The sequence below is a fragment of the Lagenorhynchus albirostris genome, chromosome 9 (genome assembly GCF_949774975.1).
Source record: "Lagenorhynchus albirostris chromosome 9, mLagAlb1.1, whole genome shotgun sequence".
In the NCBI taxonomy this organism is placed as follows: Eukaryota; Metazoa; Chordata; class Mammalia; order Artiodactyla; family Delphinidae; genus Lagenorhynchus; species Lagenorhynchus albirostris.
In genome coordinates this window covers 62,358,980-62,380,730 of record NC_083103.1, presented here as the reverse complement: position 1 = coordinate 62,380,730, position 21,751 = coordinate 62,358,980, and the positions used below count along the sequence as shown (strand labels likewise).

The window sequence follows — 21,751 nt, the reverse complement described above, 5'->3', positions numbered from 1 at the left end:
GATGCTGTTACATGAGAAAATGGTTTCAAGAACTGAGATGAAAACTTTTAGGAAGGGAAACACAATAGATCATTTCAAAAATTTAAATGATCTATCTTAGGAATTGAGGAATAGACCTAGGATATTTCAAAAAACAAAACCAGAAACAATAGGAAGAATATGGCTACCTCAAATTTGAGTGCCTGATGACAGGTGCTACGTTAAGTCAACTTACATATATGATACCAATCTTGAGTGAGGTTACTGATGAGGAAACTGAGGGCCAGAGAGATCAGTTAACTTGCTTAGCATCATACAGCCAAAAAAAATGGCTCATGTCTATGCGCTTCTAAAGAACTATACCACACTAGATGAAAGCTTCAAAGATAGAATTTACCTTAATCTTATGACTATAGCTTTCCAATGATATAAATAAGATGACTTTTGAAGTAGGTAACTATCATTAGGACAGCTCAAGCTGAGCCTGAATAATCATCTGTGAAGAATACTGGGAATTGATCCCTCTGTAAGGAATGTTTTTAAATATGTTCTAAGATTCTATGAAAGAATAATACCTATGGAAACAGTGAATTGAGAAAATGAAGTGTAACGTTTCTGTAGTGTATTGATACTCCCCACCCTGGCCACTGCCATTTTCATTCCTGTTTGGATTCTTTGAGGTTTTCAGTGAAAACTGCTGTGTGGTTTTTTCCCTGTTACAGACCAAACTGCCTAATGTAAAGGAGTAGAGCAAGCAATGTGGGAGAGACGGTATTGGGAACACTAGAGAAGTAGGCTCTTGGCTAAGTGGGTAGTGTTGAATAATTTATTCAGCCTTTTGTTGTAGATCCCAGAATTGTACCTCATGTAATAAATTACAAGTCTTATTTATTCATACTTAGATGTAGGTTATTTTTACAGTTTTATTGTGTACAGATTTGCTTAACCATCACTGAATTTCTAGGTCAGGTTCAGGTAGCTGAAGAGCCTTTATAACTAGTTTATATTGTCTAGACCCAAGGTATGCTGCAAACCCAGTCTGGAGCAAAATGGGAAATAACATCTTTCTAAAGACAGGCTTAGAAATCCTAATCCAGTAATTTAAGATGTTTCCTTTCTCGGGTAGCAGGGCTGAGTTATACCTGTAAGAAAACATTGAGACAGTTCACTAGAAAAGACAGTTGTATCAAGTGGCAAATCTGTGTACAATACATATTAATTCCAGAAGTCTTAAAACTAGCTTAGGTAAAGACTGAGGTAATGCTATTCTCTTCAATGTCTATTAGTCATAAAAACTGTCCTTTTCTCCGTTTCATTTCTGGAAGCTCATATAGTATAGATTGCTTGGTACAAGAGTTCATCAGAGAATAACTGAATTATTTTGGCTTATAGCGAGACATTTTCTGATGGAATTTTCTTTTAGAGGAAGTACCCAAACCCTAAGAACATTATGCATATAATGTAGTTTTCATGCTAGTCACAGTACTTTTTGCAGCTTTGTAGCTAGTATTCAATATATAAAGCTAAGAACCTGAACTACACACCCAAGAGGTAGTGTGATAAATTTCTAGAAGTGTTTTCAAATTCTTGAGAAGTATTCTTTGATTACCCAGAAAAAACAAGTCTTGTTAACTCTTTCAAGTCAAACAGGCAACATTGCCTTAAAAATAGAAAATGTACTTGCTGTTTTAAAGTTTGCATTTTCTAGGCAATCATTTATATATATTACTAAAGTTTTTCGATAATTATGGAAAGCAATCCTACCTGGCTGCTAGGCCACCATTCACAGGGATAGCCAAGAAAACAGGGTACAGGCCACCAAAAACAAGACCAACCAGTCCACCTCGTGTTATGGTACAGGTTTCACAATGTAAATCACCTAGGAAATAAATTAGTTCTGCAAATGGATAGTCAAGCAAATATTTAAAGAATGCAAGGTCCCCTTTTATGTATCACAGATACTCAATTTTCAGGCAGTAATACAGCAAATGCATTTCTACAAGGCATGTTAAAAGGTATAATTACACATATGGATAATCTAAAACAGCCAGGAATAACTGATAAAACCATCTTAGGAAAAATTCCCTAATTTGTTTTGAACTTGAATATAATACTCAGTTTGCACTGCTTCTAGCTTTTTGCGCATGTATTAACAAACCTGAGCTAATATTTTTGTCTTTAAGAAACTTTAAACCCATGGGAAATTTAACAATTTATCTTACATTTTTACATTATGCAGTGTGATTTCATTTTTATAAAATTGTTTATTCATTTCCAGATTAGTACAGGGTATTAAAAATAGAAAGCTACACTAACCTATGTTTTCACTCATTCTGTTCAGTTTATTGTGCAATAGGTTTCCCTGCACATAAAAATTCTTTCCACACTGATCTTGGGGATTCAAGCAAATACTCATCTAATTTAAACAAATCTGAAGTAGCACTTAAGAGAATTTAAATGGACTGCCTCCCTACTACCACCTATGGTAATAATTTTTTTTAAATTATTAATCAGAAATTCTTTCATGATTTAGCTATACTTGGAGTACTGAGCAAATATGGTGAACTGTCCAAAGGAAATCAAGTCTCCATGTATTTGATAACTATTGCACATATACACATTTAGTGCTTTTAGAGATTTAGTGATTTTTATGGGAACAAGATAAAGAGTCTTGTTCCCATAAAAATTTTTTTCCCCTTAAGAAAATTCTATAATTTTTAAAAAATTAAGGCAGTCAGCATTTAAAAAAAAAAAGTTTCCAAATATTTCTTACTAAACACTGTAGGAGAGAGAAGTTAGACAAAGGAAAGTATTTAGAATTACTGTGTATATATTTTACTTGTTTGGACCATGCTAATCTGAATTAATTGCTGCTTTACATAGAGAGGCTAGCAAGGTTCTGTCTTATCCAAGCAGTGACTGTATTACAGCATATAGCCAATTGCTACAATTATTTAAGGATTAATGTAAGGTGCAAATAATGTACATATGCCAAAGCAAACTTGCTGGTGACAGTGAAATAGAATTTACCTGTATTCAAAGGTAAACTTACAAAACCTTTGAAAGATACGTGTGCCATCAAAAATGGGATCACTGCCATTGGTAAGCCAGCAGCTACAGGAGCCTGTGTCACATGTAGGATGCGTCGAAAGAGACTATTTGCTATTAGGCCACAGAGGGCAGCATTAAGTCCAATATATGTTGATCCATTTTCAAGCAGATTCCTGAGTCGGTGAGAAAAAACAGTAACTCTTTTTGGCTGTATTGCGTGTGTTAGCTCTCCAACAATTCTGGCATATGTTACAGAACTTATCAGGACTTTAGGATTAACAGGATCCAACATTTATATCTTATAGCTCCATAAAACAAAAACCTTTTAAAATCATTGTTTTACATATAGATTTTTATTCTAAAAGGCTTTGAATCTGGTCAACACTTTAAGGATACAGTGATACATTTAGTTTTGCTAAATGTATTGTGGGAATTTGCAAAGAATATTGGTATGGAAATTCCACCATCCCCCCACCAAGTATATAGCAGGGAAGAGCTTCTGAAGAGTCTGACTTGGATGCCTCTCTAGGCTCCCACAATACCCAATACTTACTTCTGTAGCAAAACACATTATAAGGTGGTACTAGCTTATCACAGATTTACCTGTCAGGCTTCCCAACTAGCCTGTAAACAACTTGAAGACAGTGGATACAAAGATATAAATATCTTGGTTTCAACAGCACCTGGCACACAGAAGGCATTCAATAAGGTGAAATTGATGTTTCCTTTTACTCTTCCTTGAAGCATTAGAGTCAGGATTAGGGGGTGGAGCAGTACTAACATTTAAGGGATCCTCTATGCTAGGTACTTTTTATAAGAGCTCATTGAAATAAGAATAAATTGATGTTTTGGGATAGTAAGTGGTAGAACTGGTTTTTAAGGAAGGCATGTATGAGATTTAAAATGCATGTTCTATGCATTCTTTAGTTTTGGGGAAAAAAACTAAAACTGCTGAATGTTGAACGTATCCAATTCAAAGCCTTCAGCCTATCACTTAACTTCTTTACCATCTGCTTTGCTTCCTGTAACACAGGCGTCAACCTCTTAATTTTCTCATTACTCTTAATTAGCCAAACTAGCCACACACAATATCCCCTCTAACTTCTGTGGTTAACACTCAAGACAGGTTTTCTAGGAATTCCTAATTGAGCTTTCTACATAGTGTAAGGTACTACTTTTCTTACCTGTCACTTTGCAATCACAATGGTACTTGTCATTCAATCATTGAGCACTTATTGCATGCCGCAGACTTGATGAAGGCACAAAAAATTATCTTCGATGTTTTCATAGTTTATTATTGGAGAATGAAAGATACGTAAACTTGATATATTGGATTGGGCAAAAAGTTCGTTCGGATTTTTCCATGAAAAATGCGAACAAACATTTTGATCAACCCAGTATAACAAAAGTATTAAAATGGTAATGTTAGTACAAGGGAGGCAGTTTAGAAACTTAGGGTACATAAGACAATATTTAAATTGTGATGAGGGCCTAGAGAGCTACCAAACAACAAAACACATGAATGTGAAAAGACCTGTGTATTCTTGTGGGAGCTGAGGGAATGGGAAACTCGAGCACTTCCTCTAAAATATTTTTATTTTATCTTCATAACAATACTGTGAAATATGTATTATCTTCATTTTTAGTCATAGGAACAAATGCCCATATATATTACATATTATATACATTGTAATATTATTATATATATAATTATATACAGTGTAATATGTTGATATATTAATGTTAAATATTATTAAAAATTACATAAATAAGTACCTAAATATAACAAGGAGTGTAACTGGAATCTGAATAGCAATGTTTGCTGTCTCCCAACCAGATTTTAATTTCCTGTGGCTTAAAGTCACATTGTTCAGTTAATAATTCAATACAAAATTGTTACTATCTAGCAGCCCCATTGCCAGTCAGTGTTCCCAAAAAGTGCCTATACAATTAGAAACGTGAACTCAAGATTTTTTGGCAAGATAATACCCATAAAGTAACTAGATACATGAACTAACACATGAAATATAAGACCAGAAATAACAAGTGGCAATGAAATAGATGGCACATGAAATTATTTTGTAGATTAGAAAGTGAAGTGTTTGATACTAAAGTTTCATACACTTAAGAACTTTTCAAATAACTATTAAACATATCTAAATTGGTAACGCAAGAAATGAGGATTCAAACTTAGGAGAACTAGGATAGATAAAATAGAAGCAGAGGAAAAATAGCGAACAAAGATGAGATGCTGTCATCTGCCCTGTTTAGGTGCCACTGTTCAAAAGCAGTTTATTCCAAATTAAAGCTTACTTTGCAGTTCCAGATTACTTCCCCATTGATTTTTATTTCTAATTTGGTGAAAGTCCCAGTAACACAGCCTGCTTGCTTCTCTTCAAGGCTGTCACATCTCTATTCTTCCTGGCTTTCCCTACCTTACTGGCCTGGAAACATGGGCACATGTCTTTTATTTGCTTAAAAAATTTCTGTTTACCTCTGGAAAACAATAACAAAAACGATGTACACTGTTTGTGGTGGGGGGAAAGGGAGGTTGGATATACATCTTATTACTGCTCTTGGTTTATGGGCTCTCCCTTGTTGAGCTGGTGTCAGCAAGATTGGAATTTGTGCAAGATAGTAAGATTATACTTCCAAAATGTATTTCAAATCCATCCTTTTTTCGCTTCAGCTGCCACCACCACTCACCAGGATTACTATGCCAGTTTTCCTACTGGTCTTCTTGCTTTTCTCGCCTACCTTAAATCTACTTTCCAAAAAGCAACTGTAATGTTCTTTGGAAATGTTAGCTGGATCATTCCCTGCTTAAAACTCCTCCTGTTCCTTCAACCTTATGCCCACTTCCCTTGTACTTTAGTAACACTGGTTCCTCAAATATGACAAACTCGTTGCTCTCTGTGGCCTAGGCATATGCCATTCCTTCCTCTTCCCCAGGCTGACTCTTCTTCATCCTTTTTGGTCTCAGATTTTCAGTTTAAATGGAATGTTAGGCTGCCTGAAGAACATTTTGTGGGAGAGTACTGGAGTTCACTCAGCGTTGTCTTCAAAGATCAGTATGTTTCCTATATAAATTTAATAATATCTTAAAGATCTTTTAGCCATGATCCCATTTCTCTGACATTCCTTGTCTAGTTATGTGTGTTACATGGCACTCTCTTAGACTGGTAAGTGTAGTGATAGAAATGAATTGAGAAAGAAGACAGTTTAAAGGTTTGTTATTTAAATTAGTCCATAAATATATACATCTGCCTATACTCTAAGCCAGATGGAAAAACTGGGAGAAATGAATTTTAGCCTTGACTTAAAGGAAAATGGCTAATCTCTCTGAGCCTTGGTTTTCTCATCAACGTAATAAAAAAAAATCTCAATTTCCTTCTGACATTCTATGTTTGTTTATATTCAAACCAAATAAATTTGAGATGAATCAATGATGAAAGTCCACCTGATAAAAGAATTTTTTAATTAAGAAGGGATCTTACCTTTCTGCTTCTGGAAGTTGGTTAATTTTTCTGGTTATGATTTCAATTAAGTTCTTCTTGACAGTACCATCTGGTTTATGATTTTCCATCTTGAGCCTTAAATTAAAATGTCATTTTTCAATAATGTGTATCTATAGAAAAACAGCAAAAGAGCTTATAAAAAGCCTTTGGAAGACCATAAATATTTAATTTTAAAAGAAGCAGCCATAGCTTTATTTCATAATCTGAAAAATTAATGCATTAGACACCCCCCAAAAAACCCCCACAATTCTATGAAATAGAAACCAGAACATGGAAGACAACACATAAAGCTTATAGGAAATACAGAATATCTTTGTAACCCTTAAAAATATTGTAAATTTGCAAACAGCACTAACCATAAAACACATAAAGCTAATAGTAAACTAATAGTAACCGATTAAAATGACCTTGTGTTCATTTACAAATACCATAAAGATAAGCCAGTCGGGGAGAAAATGTTTGCAATGTAACTGACAAAGGAGTAGTTGGTACCCAGAATATGTAAAGTATTGAATAGTACAAATCAATAAGAAAAAGGCAACCAACCCAATAGAAAAACTGACAAAAGGTTTGAACAGGCACTTCACAAAGAGAAAAGTCAGACAATAAATATGAAAATATGCTTAACCACTATAATCAGGAAAATAGAAATTAAATTTCAATTACTGGCAAGAATGTGGGGTAACTGAAACTCATGTGCTGCTGCTGGAAGCACGGGTACAACCACTTTGGAAAAGGATTTGGTACTTAATAAGTAGAAGACACACACTCAGCAATTTCACATCTAGGTACACCCTAGAGCAGAGGTCAGCAAACTTCTCTAAAAGGGCCAGATGGTAAACATCTTAGGCTTTGCGGGTCACATAATGGTCTTTTGTCGAATACTTAAAAAAAAAAAAACTTAAAAAATATAAAAAACATTTTGGCTGGCCGTAAAGAAACGAGCGATAGGCTTCGTCTGGCCCACAGGCAGGTAGTTTGTTGATCTCTGCGCTAGTTGAGGTGAATAAAAGATTAAGGGAATGGGTGAATGATTAATCTTAGCCTGAAGATTTAGCTCATTAAATAAGATTTCAGGGTAGCAGAGTTACGAAAATCAAAAAGTTCAGAAAGAACAGACAACATGACTCTGAAATTTAATTTTCTTGGTTCACTATTCATTTGCTACAAGATTAATTTATAACACTAATTTAACAAATATTTACTGGGTAGCCATTAGATGGCTTGGAAAATATTCAGTACACTGAATTTCATATCCCTAAACTTAAAGTTAACATAAGTAGTACAATGCAGGCTTAGAAATTTACGTCTGGGTTTCCCGGACTCAAACTTTTTGAGGGCCTTGGTTACAATAACGTTAAGATCTCTGCCTTACAGGAACTTTGAATAATTTTATGTTGGGGGGTTGGGGGTGTGGTGGAGAGAGAGAGAAAAACAAGTAATCAAATTCAGTATATATAAAGTGTATAGTGTATATGTCTGAAATACTGTTACATCAGAAAGTCCAGCCTAATGCTATCACTAGTTTTCTGTTATGTGCTCTGCATATTGGTGAGGTTCCTGGTCCTGTGAACTAGCCATTTCTAAGGTGTCGCTATTAAAAGTCACCCTTAATTCGGTAAAAGTTCTGATCTGGCAGCCCGCAGTAGGCCATTGTATCCCGGTTAATAATAAATCCCTATCAAAGACAATGCCACGTTTAAATATTACGAACATTTCAAAAGGCTTTTGCACTAGCTATCTTCAAGATAGCTCCCGAGATAGACAAATGAGGAAAGTGGTGCCTCTGAAAATTAAATTAGGCCAAGGTCACCCTGTAAATTGGCAGTAAAGCCGGCATTAAATTCAAGCACAGGCTTTTCATTTTTGCCCCCTGTAGGCTTAATTTAAATATAAGATCTTTTTTTCTAGGGTGGAAAGTGTAAGGACCGATTCGGTGCGGTAGAACCGATTCCCCTCCTCCACTTGCGACTCAGTCCCGGGATCTCATTCCCACGCTGCGGTTGAACAGCATGTCACCACGCTGTGCTTCTCTTGATACTCGCCTTTTACTGCACCCTTTTACCCGGAATGCCGGTACCTTACGCTCTCCTCCCAGCAGTCACTGCCTCCATCAGCCACGCGAGTGCTCACTCCAACCTTCGCTCAAGTCGCCCGGGCGCAGCCATTTTGGCTCCCACGTGACACGGCCCAAGGCGGGCACTGGGTCGCTGCCGGGCCGCTGATTGGGCTTCCAGGACCGAGGTTGCGCTCAAGGGCCTTCTAGCAGTGGGAGGTGCTGTGCCGCGCAGCAATGAGGTTTGGAGACCGCGGAGGGTACTGGTTACAGCCTATCCACGCCTCAGGATAGAGACTGCAGAAAATTGTGAAATTTCCGGATGAAAATTGAGTGATCTTAAACCTGCCCCATTCGTTGAAAATCTACCTTAGGTATGTTACTTAAAACTTCCTGGCCAGTACATTATACTTCGTGTATTGACTTGGGATATATAAAAACTGCACAACCCTTGGCATACGAGATAGGTACTCAGTTAAAAAGAAGTCTAAAAGTACCTGAGATTTCTTTGCTCCATCGATAGTATATTCTCCCTTGGACCTTGAGCTCCTTGTGCCATGTTACGATTTGGTTGATTGTGCCACCATAATCTGAGCACCTCAAGAGCAAGCAGGAGCTTGTTTTTTTCTGAGGATCTGTGGGCCCCTGTAGAGTATTGCTTATAAAAGGATGATTAGGTGAATGAGACGAAAGAAAAACTGTTTAGAGAGCAAAGGAGTCTTGTGGCTCCATCAGTCAGGACAATTGAGAATCAAAGTCTTGGACCAAACCTCTGGAGACCTCTGTTTCAGGTCTCCCCTTCGCAGCCTCTTTCCTCACTTATAAAGCAGGAGGGGAAACAATCTCACTAATTGTTTTGTAAAGTTGTGAGGATCCTATAAAAGCTCTTACCAAGGTTGCTTGGAAAATCATTGAGCTCTATCTAGGGAGAAAGTGGTATTCAAGATAAAGGGCGGGGGGGCTTCCCTGGTGGCGTAGTGGTTGGGAGTCCGCCTGCCGATGCAGGGGACACGTGTTTGTGCCCCGGTCCGGGAGGATCCCACATCCAGCAGAGCGGCTAGGCCCGTGAGCCTGTGCGCATCCGGAGCCTGTGCTCCGCAACGGGAGAGGCCACAACAGTGAGAGGCCCGTGTACCGCAAAAAAAAAAAAAGATAAACGGGGAAAACTTCATAGAAGAGGTGATCAGGAGAAGACTCCGCTACCCCCACTCCTTCGCTGAGAGAGATTTATGAGATGTCAAAATCGTGGCTTGTCAAGGAACCAGAAAATAAAAACAGGTCCTCATATTCTGAGGTGGAAAGTCAGCGTACATCCCAATCGGAAAGTTTCCGAGGTAAATGAGGAGAAAGTTTGGGAAAACCAGCTTTTTAGATTCTAACGCGTGTGTGTGTGTATGTGTGAGAATATCTTTTCCCCCCTAACACTCCATTTTATACTCTTATTCCAATTTAATTTTAAATGGTTTGAAGCTAATTTTGAAGTTAATAAATGTGCATACTGTACAGTGTCTGTAGCATGCCATTCTGGAGTAATAAAGACAATTTTGTACGTTGAGATTTTATAAAAAATCAGTTCTTTTGAAATGTCAAGATGAAATGTCAAATTTCATCTCAAATTTATGGGCTTAAATTGCTCATAACTTTCCTTTATTATTCTTTAAAGTCTGCAGAATCTGTATTGAGGCCACATCTCTCTTTCTTGTTATTGGTCATCTGTGTCTTCTCTTTTTTATGTCTGATCAATCTGGCTAATGGTTTATAATTTTTTTTTGATCTTCTCAACTAGTTTCATATTTAATTGATTTTTTTTGTTTTGCTTTTTTCTGTGTTCAGTTTGATTGTATTCTGCTCTGATCTGTATTTTTTCCTTTCTTATTCCTACCTGAGATTTAAGTTGTTCCTCTTTGTAATTTCTTAAGGAGGAAGCTGAGGTCATTGGTGTAAGATCTTTTTCTCCTCCATATATGAGTTTAGCGCTATGAATTTCCTGCCAAGTACTGCTTTAACTATTTCCCACAGATTTTGAAACATTGTTCATTATTTTAGTTCAGTTCAAAATACTTTAAAATTCTCTCTGCTTTTTTCTTTGACCTGTGGATTATTTAAAAGTGTGTCACTTTCCTAGGCTTCCCTGGTGGCACAGTGGTTAAGAATCCGCCTGCCAATGCAGGGAACATGGGTTCGAGCCCTGGTCTGGGAAGATCCCACATGCCGAGGAGCAGCTAAGCCTGTGCGACACAACTACAGAGCCTGCGCTCTAGAGCCCACGAGCCACAACTACTGAGCCCACGTGCCAGAACTACTGAAGCCCACATGCCTAGAGCCCATGCTCTGCAACAAGAGAAGCCATTGCAATGAGAAGCACATGCACCACAACGAAGAGTAGCCCCCGCTCGCCGCAACTACAGAAAGCCCATGCACATCAATGAAGACCCAACACAGCCATAAATAAATAAAAAAAAAGTAAGTAAATAAATCTATTAAAAAAAAAGAAGTGCGTTACATTGCTAATAGTTTAAATTTTTCAAATATCTTTCTGTTATTGATTTCTAATTATATTCCATTGTGGTCAGAGAATATACTTTGTATGATTTGAATCCTTTTAAATTTATTGATATTTATAGCCCAGACTCTTGTCCATCTGGGTAAATGTTTCACGTGTGATTGAAAATAATGTATATGCTGCTGTTATGCCAAGTGTTCGAAAACCAATTAGCATAAGTTGGTTGATAGCATTTTTTAAGACTTCTTTATTCTTTCTGAATTTCTACCAACTTGTTCTATCAATTATTGAGAAAAGCTTATTGAACTCTCTTTTATGGGAATTGTTCTATTTCTCCTTTCAGTTCTATCAGCTTTTGCTTCTTGTATTTTGAAGCTTCATTATTATATGAATAAACATTTAAGGTGAATTGATCCCAGTATCATTATGAAATAAGCTTCTTAATAATTGGTGATATGTTTTGCTTTGCAATTTACTTTGTTTAATATTTTTTAAATTAACTTTTATTGGAGTAAAGTTGCTTTATATAATATTAATATAGCCACTCCAATAACATTTTTTCTTTCTTCTTTTTTTTTTGGCTGCACCACGCGGCATGTGGGATCTTAGTTCCTTGACCAGGGACTGGACCTGTGCCCCCTGCAGTGGAAGTGCAATCTTAACCACTGGACTGCCAGGGAAGTCCCTCCAATAACTTTCTTTTGATTAGTGTTAACAGGACAATGCTTTTCCCATTCTTTCACTTTTAACCTATTTGCGTCTTTATATTTAAATACAGTATATAATTGGATTTTTAAAAATCTAAATGGACAGTTTCTGACTTTTAATGAAGGAGGTGTCTAAGCCATTTATATTTAATATGATTTTTATATTCTAGGGTTTTAAATCTATCATCTTGCTATTTGATTTCTATGTGTTCCACCTGTTCTACATTCCCCTTTCCCTTTCTTCTGCCTTTATTTTTTGAACGAACTGAATATTTCTTATTCTGTTTTATTCCTTTGTTGGCCAATTAGCTATAATTCTTTTTAAAAATTATAATGATTGCTTTAGCATATACAGTATACCTCTCTATTAGTTTCCTCAGGCTACTCTAAGAAAGTACCACAAACTGTGTGGCTTAAAATAACAAATATATTCACTCACTATTTTGGCGGCTAGAAGTCTGAAATCAATGTATTGGCAGAGTTGGTTCCTACTGGAAGTGCTGAAGGACAATCTGTTCCATGCTTCTCTCCTAGCTTCTGGTGGTTGCTGGCAATCCTTAGTGTCTCTTCACCTGTAGAAGCATCACTCCAATCTCTGCTTATATTTTCGTATGACGTTTCTTCCCGTGTCATTGTGACTTCACATGGCCATTTCCCCACTGTGTGTGTTTGTGTACCCAAATTTCTCTTATCTTATAAGGACACCATTGGTTAAGGGCTCACCCTAACCCAATATACCTCATTTTAACTTACATCTGCAAAGACACTATTTCCAATAAGGCTACATTCACAGGTACTGGGGATTAGAACTTGAAAATATATTTTGGAGGGGCACAATTCAACTCATGACAACGTCTTTAACTTGTCACAATCTATCTTCAAGTAATATACCACTTTACATATAGTATGAGAATGTTACAACAGTGTACTTTCATTTCTTCTCAATCTTTATGCTATTGTTGTCATACATTTACTTCTACATATTTTATAAACCACATATCACATAGTTATCATTTTTTGATATCAGTAGTCATTTGTCTGTGAAGTAACTTTTAAAAATAAGAAAATTTATATTTATCCACATATTTTCCATCTCTGGTGTTTTTTGTTCTTTTTATAGATTCATTTACATCTGGTATAATTCTACCTAAAGTATTCTCTTAGAAAGCACATCTTCTGGTGATGAAATCTTTCACATTTTGGAAATCTAAAAGGTATTTTGTCCTAGTTTTAAAAATTGTGGTAAAAAACACACAACATTAAATTTGCCATGTTAACCATCTTTAAGTGTATAGTTTAGTAGTGTTAAGTATAGTCACATTGTTAAGCAATAGATCTCTAGAAACTTTTCATCTTGCAACACTGAAACTCTATACCCACTGAACACTAATTACTCCTCTTCACTCCCCTCAGCCCTTGGTAACCACCTTTCTACTTTCTATGAGTTCGATTACTTTATATACTTTATGTGAGTGGAATCATACATTATTTGTTCTTTTGTGACTGGCTTATTTTATTTAGGTTTATCCATTTTATAGGATGTGACAGGATTCCCTTCTTTTTTTTTTTTTTTTTTTGCGGTACGCGGGCCTCTCACTGTTGTGGCCTCTCCCTTTGCGGAGCACAGACTCCAGATGCACAGGCTCAGTGGCCATGGCTCATGGGCCTAGCCGCTCTGCGGCATGTGGGATCTTCCCGGACTGGGGCACGAACCCATGTCCCCTGCATCGGCAGGCGGACTCTCAACCACTGTGCCACCAGGGAAGCCCTATCCATTCATCTTTTGATGGATGTTTGGGTTGCTTCTGCCACTTGGTTATTGTGAATAATGCTGTAATGGATATTCATGTGTAAATATATCTTCAAGACCTTACTTTGAAGTCTATTGAGCTATATACTATACACCTAGAAGTGAGGTTGCTGGATCATGGTATTTCTATTTTTATATTTTTGAGGAACCTCCATACTGTTTTCCACAATGGATACATCGTTTTACATTCCTACCAACAGTGTACAAGAGTTACAAGTTCTCCACATCCTTGCCAGCACTTGTTATTTTCTGTTCTTTTGATAGTGACCACCTGATGGGTATGAGGGAATGTTTCAAAGTGGTTTTGATTTGCATGTCCCTAATGATTAGTGACGTTGAGCATCCTTTTATGTGCTTATTGGCCATTTGCATATAATATTTAGAGAAATGTCTGTTCAATTCATTTTCCCGTATTTTAAATGGATTTTGTTGTTGTTGAGTTGTAGAAGTTTCTTTTTCTTTTTTTTTTTCTTTTTTTTTTTTGCAGTACGCAGCCCTCTTACTGTTGTGGCCTCTCCTGTTGAGGAGCACAGGCTCTGGACGTGCAGGCTCAGCGGCCATGGCTCATGGGCCTAGCTGCTCCGCAGCATGTGGGATCTTCCTGGACCGGGGCATGAACCTGTGTCCCCTGCATCAGCAGGTGGACTCTCAACCACTGTGCCACCAGGGAAGCCCTGTAGAAATAACCCCATGTCAGATATATGACTTGCAATTACTTTCTCCCATTTCATAGGCTATCTTTTCATTTTGTTGATTATTTCCTTTGATGTACAGAAGTCTTTAAGTTTCATGTACTCCCATATGTCTGTTTTTTATTTTGTTGCCTGGGCTTTTGGTGTCATAGTCAAGAAATCATTTTCCAGTGTCCTCAAGTTTCTCTGCCATGTCTTCTTTTAAGAGTTTTTGGATATGGAGTATGGAAAAGGCCCAACTTTATACTTTTGCATGTGGAAATATATCTATTTTTCCAAACACCATATGTTGAAGAGACTGTCCTTCTCCCATTGTGTAGTTTTGGCACCCTTGTCAAAAATTTCTTGACTATCTATTGTGTTCCACTGGTTAATATATCTATCTTTATGCCAGTATCACATTGTATTAATTACTATTCCTTTGTAGTATGTTTTGAAATCAAAAAGTACGAGGCCTCCAGCTTTGTTCTTTTTCAGGAATGTTTTGGCAAGTCAGGTCCCACATGAATTTAGGATTTTTTTCTATTTCTGCAAAAATTGCCGTTGGGATTTTGATAGGGATTGCATTGAATCTGTAGATTGCTTTGGGTCATATGAACATTTTAACAATATTGAGTCTTTCAATCCACAGGCATGGGCTGTCTTTCCATCTATTTGTATCTTCTTTGATATTTTTAGTAGTGTTTTGTAGTTTTGAATGTATGAGTCTTTTACCTCCTTTGTTAAGTTTATTCCTAAGTATTTTATCTTTTTTTTTTTTTTGGTGCTGTAGTAAATGGGATTATTTTCTTAATTTCCTTTTTGGATTGGTCATTGTTAGTGAAGAGAAACACGAGTAATTTTTGTGTGTTGATTTCGTATGCAGAAACTTTGCTGAAATTGTTTTTAGTCGTAACATTATTTTTTCTGGGATTCTTAGTTTTTTCTGCATATCAGATCATGTCATCTGTGAACAGAGATAATTTTACTTCTTCTTTTCCAGTTTCTTTTTTTATGTCTAAATTACTTTGGCTAGAACTTCCACACTCTGTTGAATAGTATTGGCAGGATTGTGTATTCTTGCCTTCTTCTTCATCTTAGAGGACAAGCTTTCAGTCCTCTACCATTGAATATGTTATTAGCTATGGGCTTTTAATATGTGGCTTTTGTTATGTCGAGGTAGTTTCTTTCTGTTTCTAGTTTGTTGAGTAACTTTTGTCATAAAATGATGTTGAATTTTTCTGCATTGATTGAGATGATCGTGTGGTTTTGTCCTTGATTTTGTTAATGTGGTGTATTACATTGATTGATTTTTGTATATTGAACCATCCTTGTATTCCAAGTATAAATCCCACTTGGTCATAGTGTATGATTCTTTTAATGTACTGTTGAATTCAGTTTGCTAGTATTTTGTTTAGGATTTTTGCATCATTATTAATCAGGAATATTGGTCTTTAGCTTTATTTTCTTGTGTTTTTGTTTGGTTTGGGTATCAGGGTAATGCTGGCCTCATAGAATGAGTTTGGGAGTGTTCCCTATTTTCAGTTCTTAAGAAGAGTTTGAAGAGGATTGGTGCTAATCCTTCTTTCAATATTTGGTACAAATCTCTGGTGAAGGCATCTGGTCCTGGGCTTTTCTTTGTTGGGAGCTTTTTCATTAGTGCTTCTATCTTCTTGCTAGTTATAGGTATATTCATACTTTTTATTTCTTCATGTTTCAGTTTTGGAAGATTGTATGTTTTTAGGGATTTATCCATTCCTTCTAAGGTATCCAATTTGTTGGCGTATAGTAATTCACAGTAATCTCTTATAATCCTTTTCATTTCTGTTACATCAGTTGTAAAGTCCCTATTTTCATTTCTAATTTTAGCTATTTGAGTCTTCTTATTTTTTTTTAGTCTAGCTAAGAGTTTGTCAATTTTGTAAATCTTAAAAAAAACCTACTGATTTCATTGATTTTTTTTCCTATTGTCTTTCTATTCTCTTTTTCATTTATTTACTCTCTAATCTTTATTATTTCCTTCCTTCTACTAACTTTGGGTTTAGTTTGTTCTTCTTTTTCTAGTTCTTTGAGGTGTAAGTTTAGGTTATTGATTTGAGACCCTTCTCTTTTAATGTGTTTACTGCTATTAACTTTCCTCTTGGTTCTACTTTCACTGCACCCATAAGTTTTGATATGTTGTGGGTTTTCAGATCCAGAAAAGATCTAGGTATTTGTAAATAAATAAATAAATTCCTTATTTCTTTTATAAAATAAGAATTTTCTAAATTATAATGCTCTCTTTTTGACCCATTTGTTGTTTAATAGTACATTCTTTCCTTGACATTGGTCTTAGTGATGATTTTTTATATTTGACACCGAAAGCAAGTGCAAGAAAATCAAAAATAAACAAGTGGGAGTACATCAAACCAAAAAGCTTCTGTACAGCAAAGGAAACCATCAACAAAATAAAAAGTCAACCTACCAAATGGGAGAAAATATTTGCAGATCATGTGTTTGATAAGTGGTCAACATCCAAAATATATAAAGATAAAAAACTCATACAACTCAATAGCAAGAAAACCCCCAAAATCTCATTAAAAAATGGGAAGAGGATCTGAATAGACACTTTTTCAAGGAGGGTATATAAATGGCCAACAGGTCTATGAAAAGGTGCTGAGAATCATTAATCATCAGGGAAATGTAAATCAAAACCACAATGAGTTATCACCTCACACCTGTTAGAATGGCTATTATCAAAAAGACAAGAAATAACAAATGTTGGCAAGGATGTGGAAAAAAGGAATCCCTTGTGCACTGTTGGTCAGAATGTAAATTGGTGCAACTACTATGCAAAACAGGATGGAAGTCCTCAAAAAAATTAAAAAATAAAGCTACTGTATGATCCAGCAATTCCACTTCTGGGTGTTTATCTGAAGTGAAAACACTAACTTCAAAAGAAATATGCACCCCGTGTTCACTGCAGCATTTTATAATAGCCAAGAGATGGGCTCAACTTAAGTGTCCATTAAGGGATGAATGGGATACTATTCAGCCATAAAAAGAAGGAGATCTTGCCATCTGTGACAACAGGGACAGACCTTGAGGGGATTATGCTAAGTGAAATAAGCCAGAGAGAGAAAGACAAATACCACATACCTCATTTATATGTGGAATCTAAAACCACCACCACTTGGGACTTCCCTGGTGGTCCAGTGGTTAACACTTTGCCTTCCAATGCAGCAGGTGCAGGTTTGATCCCTGGCTGGGGGGCTGAGATCCCACATGCCTCATGGCCAAAAAACCAAGCATGAAACAGAAGCAATATTGTAACAAATTCAATAAAGATTTTAAAAATGGTCCACATCCAAAAAAATAAATTAAAAAAACAAAAAACCACCAACACCACCACCAACAAACCAAACTCATAGATACAGAGAACAAGATTGGTATTGCCAGAGATGAGGGTTTGGGGTGGCCAAAATGGTGAAGGGAGTTATAAAATAAATAATTGCTTGGGATGTAATTTGTATCATGGTGAATATAGTTAATAATACTGTATTGTATGTTTGAAAGTTGCTAAGAGAGTAAATCTTGAAAGTTCTCATCCCAAGAAAAAAAATTATACATATATGTGGTGATGGTTGTTAACTAGACTTATTGTGGTAATCATCTTGAAATGTATACATAATTAAATCATTATGTTGTGTGCCTGAAATTACTATGTTATATGTCAATTATGTCTTTTTTTAAAAAATTAATTGATTAATTAATTTATTTTTGGCTGTGTTGGGTCTTTGTTTCTGTGAGAGGGCTTTCTCTAGTTGTGGCAAGCGGGGGCCACTCTTCATCATGGTGCGCGGGCCTCTCACTATTGCGGCCTCTCTTGTTGTGGAGCACAGGCTCCAGATGCGCAGGCTCAGTAGTTGTGCCTCATGGGCCCAGTTGCTCCGCGGCATGTGGGATCTTCCCAGACCAGGGCTCGAACCCGTGTCCCCTGCATTGACAGGCAGGTTCTCAACCACTGTGCCACCAGGGAAGCCCCAATTATGTCTTTTTTTTAAAGTTTTTTTTTTTTAAGATTTTTTTGATTTGGACCATTTTTTAAAGTCTTTACTGAATTTGTTACAACATTGCTTCTGTTTTATGTTTTGGTTCTTTGGCCACGAGGCATGTGGGGTCCTAGCTACCCAACTAGGGATCGAACCCGCACCCTCTGCAATGGAAGGTGAAGTCTTAACCACTGGACTGCCAGGGAAGTCCCTAAAAGTTTTTTTTTTATTGACGTATAGTTGATTTACAATGTTTCAGGTGTGCAGTAAAGTGATTCAGTTATATGTATATAATAAATATATATATGTTCCTTTTCAGATTCTTTTCCATTATAAGTTATTACAAGATATTGAACATGGTTCCCTGTGCTCTACAATAGCTCTTTGTTGTTTATCTATTATATATATAGTAGTGTGTGTCTGTTAATCCTAAATTCCTAATTTATCCTTCCCTTCCTTTCGCCTTTGGTAACCATAAGTTTGTTTTCTATGTCTGTGAGTCTATTTCTGTTTTGCAAATAAGTTCATTTGTATCATTTTTTCAGATTCCACATCTAAGTGATATCATATGATATTTGTCTTTCTCTTTCTGACTTACTTTACTTAGTATGATAATCTGATGATAATGATAATATCAATTATATCTTTTTTTTAGAGATTTCTAGATATCTTTTTTTTGAAATTTTATTTTATTTATTTATTTTTGGTTGCATTGAGTCTTCCTTGCTGCACGTGGGCTTTCTGTGGTTGCGTTGAGTGGGGGCTACTCTTTGTCATGGTGTGCAGGCTTCTCATTGTGGTGGCTTCTCTTGTTGTGGAGCATGGGCTCTAGGTGCGCAGGCTTCAGTAGTTGTGGCATACGGGCTTAGTTGCTCCGTGGCATGTGGGATCTTCCCAGACCAGGGTTCGAACCCGTGTCCCCTGCATTGGCAGGTGGATTCTTAACCACTGTGCCACCAGGGAAATCCTCAATTATATCTTAATGAAAGAAAGAAACCAAAATATAAATACTTTCAAAATGATTAAAACCTTGTGTTTTAACATTAAAAATTTAAATAAATAGGATTTTTTTGTGTGCAAAGAAGAAAAAAGTGAAGAATGTTTTATTATTGTTATAGGCATCTGTGGTGAACTTTATTAATTGCCTATGTGACTAGCCATAGAAAGGGTGCAGCGTCAGAAGAGAGGTAAGGCTTGCAGTTTGATACACTCAGCAAGGACATGCAGGAGGGCCCATGGTGGGCTGCCTCTCCCGACACTTATGTGAATTGGTTCAAACACAATAAGATGGATTTGGTTTATACAAACAAAGTAAATATATTTGGACTGAAGTTTGAGGGATTTTAGTTGTACCTATTGAAGAAACATTTAAATTAAAGTTAATATAATATATAGAGCAGAATACATTTGAGTAATATATATATATATTTGAATAATAAACATGAAAAAGAGTGCATTGTTTAATTTCCACATATTTGTGGATTTTTCTATTTTTCTTCTACTGTTTATTTCTAGTTTCATTTCATTGTAGCCAGAGAAGATACTTTGTATGACTGCAGTCTTCTTAAATGTGAAAAGACTTGTTTTGTGGTCTAACATGTTACCTATCTTGAGAATGTTCCATACCTTGATTCTCTTTTCATTTCCCTTTGTGTAAATTATATAGGTATTTTCTTTGTGATTACCATTGCAATAACATGAAACATCTTAAAGGTATAGCAGTCTATTTTAAACTGATAATAACTTCAATTGCCTATAAAATCTCTACTCCTTTAAATCTCTGCCTTTCTTATTACAGGCATACCTTGGAGACTGTGGCTTCAGTCCAGACCACTGTAATAAAGCAAATATCACAATAAAGCAAATCACATGAATTTTTTGGTTTCCCAGTGCATATAAAAGTTACATTTACACTATACTGTAGTCTATTAAGTGTGCAATAGTATTATGTCTTTAAAAACAATGTACATGCCTTAATTTTAAAATACATTATTGCTAAAAAGTGCTAACCATCATCTGAGTCTTCAGTGAGTTGTAATCTTTATCAGGTGCAGGGTTTGAAATATTGCAAGAATTAGCAAAATGTGACACAGAGACGTGAAGAGAGCAAATACTGTTGGGAAAATGGTGCCTGATGCTGGGTTGCTACAAACCTTCAATTTGTGAAAAATGCAGTATCTGCAAAGCACAATAAAGCAAAGCTCAGTAAAATGAGGTATGCCTATATATGTTATTGATGATACAATTACCTCTTTTATATTGTGTATCCATTAACATAAATTTGTAACAATTTTTTATGTTTTTGTTTCTTAAATTCTATATTAGATTGTAAAGTGATTTACACACATACATTATCACACTACAGAATTCTATATTTGTCTAAATATTTACTTATACCAGAGAGTTTTATATTTTTGTATGGTTCTGTGTTGTTTATAATCCTTTTGCTTCAACTTGAAGGAGTCCCTTCAGCATTTTGTAGGGCAGGTCTAGTGGTAAGGAACTCCCTTAACTTTTGTTTTTGTAGGAAACTCTTTAATTTCTCCTTTGTTTTTGAAGAAAAGTTTTCCAAGATATAGTATTCTTGGCTGGCATTTTTTTTGTTTCAGTACTTTAAATATATTATCCTACTCCCTTCCAGGGAAGGTTTCTACTGAGAAATCTGCTGACAATCTACTAGTAGCTCCTTTGTACATAAAATTTGCATTTTCCTGGCTGCTTTCAAGATTCTTTGCCTGTGACTTTTGACAATTTGATTATAACGTCTGTTGGCTTACAAACTGGCCCCTCTACAAGGAGGGTAAGGAGAGACTGAAGAATGAAGCAGACCACTTCATTTTGGTAGGTGGCAATTTTAATAAACAAGGGAATTTACATACAAGGCTTGTGTTGGGTGGACGCAAGATGAGTAATCTCCACATCACCTACCTGCCAGAATCTTAAAAGTTTATAGAGAGGCCTTAACTAGGTTCAGTCATGTATACTGTCTTGATGATCTCAACAACACTGTTCTCTCAAGGCTGTGTCCTTGAAAACGGTTCCCACTGTGGGAATGATGGGCAGAACATACATTCTAAGGACAGGGAAGGGGGTGAGAAGCCTCTGTTTGCCCTGGTCCAGCTTTTAGGTCAACCAGTGGTCATGTCTTCTAATAGATTACCTCTTCAAACAATATCTCTTGTTGTAGATCCCTTTAGATTTTTCCTAACTGGAGTTTCTTGAATTTCTTGAATTTGTATGTCCATTTCTCTCCTCAGATTTGGGAAGATTTCAGCCATTATTTCTTCAAATAGAATCTCTGTTCCTTTCTTTCTTTCTTCTCCTGCTGGGATTCACATGGTGCATATATGGTTCCATTTGATGATGACCCAAAAGTGCCTTAGGCTCCCCTTCATCTTTCATTCTTTTTTTCTTTTTGCTCCTCT

At 36.2% G+C, this 21,751-nt stretch overlaps 1 protein-coding gene and 1 long non-coding RNA gene across 4 annotated transcripts; one reads left to right on the top strand and one right to left on the bottom strand.

Moving 5' to 3' along the window:
* Positions 1–776: 776 nt before the first annotated feature.
* On the bottom strand, positions 777–8,750 carry TMEM126A (transmembrane protein 126A). 3 transcript variants are annotated; one of them, XM_060160154.1, is made up of 5 exons: positions 8,594–8,750; positions 6,528–6,623; positions 3,010–3,203; positions 1,744–1,858; positions 777–1,121 (listed from the first exon to the last, which is right to left on the bottom strand). In XM_060160154.1, exons 2-5 carry the CDS (start codon positions 6,614–6,616, stop codon positions 929–931), a joined length of 591 nt encoding a protein of 196 aa, XP_060016137.1. In that variant the 5' UTR covers positions 6,617–6,623; positions 8,594–8,750; the 3' UTR covers positions 777–928. The 3 variants fall into 3 exon arrangements, with proteins under 3 accessions (XP_060016137.1, XP_060016138.1, XP_060016139.1); XM_060160155.1 differs by having other exon boundaries at positions 6,528–6,658; positions 8,594–8,740; XM_060160156.1 differs by having other exon boundaries at positions 8,629–8,739.
* Positions 8,751–8,852: 102 nt separating this feature from the next.
* On the top strand, positions 8,853–20,200 carry LOC132526208 (uncharacterized). Its single transcript, XR_009542495.1, has 3 exons — positions 8,853–8,978; positions 10,730–11,067; positions 20,125–20,200. It is a non-coding gene; the product is annotated as an uncharacterized LOC132526208 (long non-coding RNA).
* Positions 20,201–21,751: the final 1,551 nt, after the last annotated feature.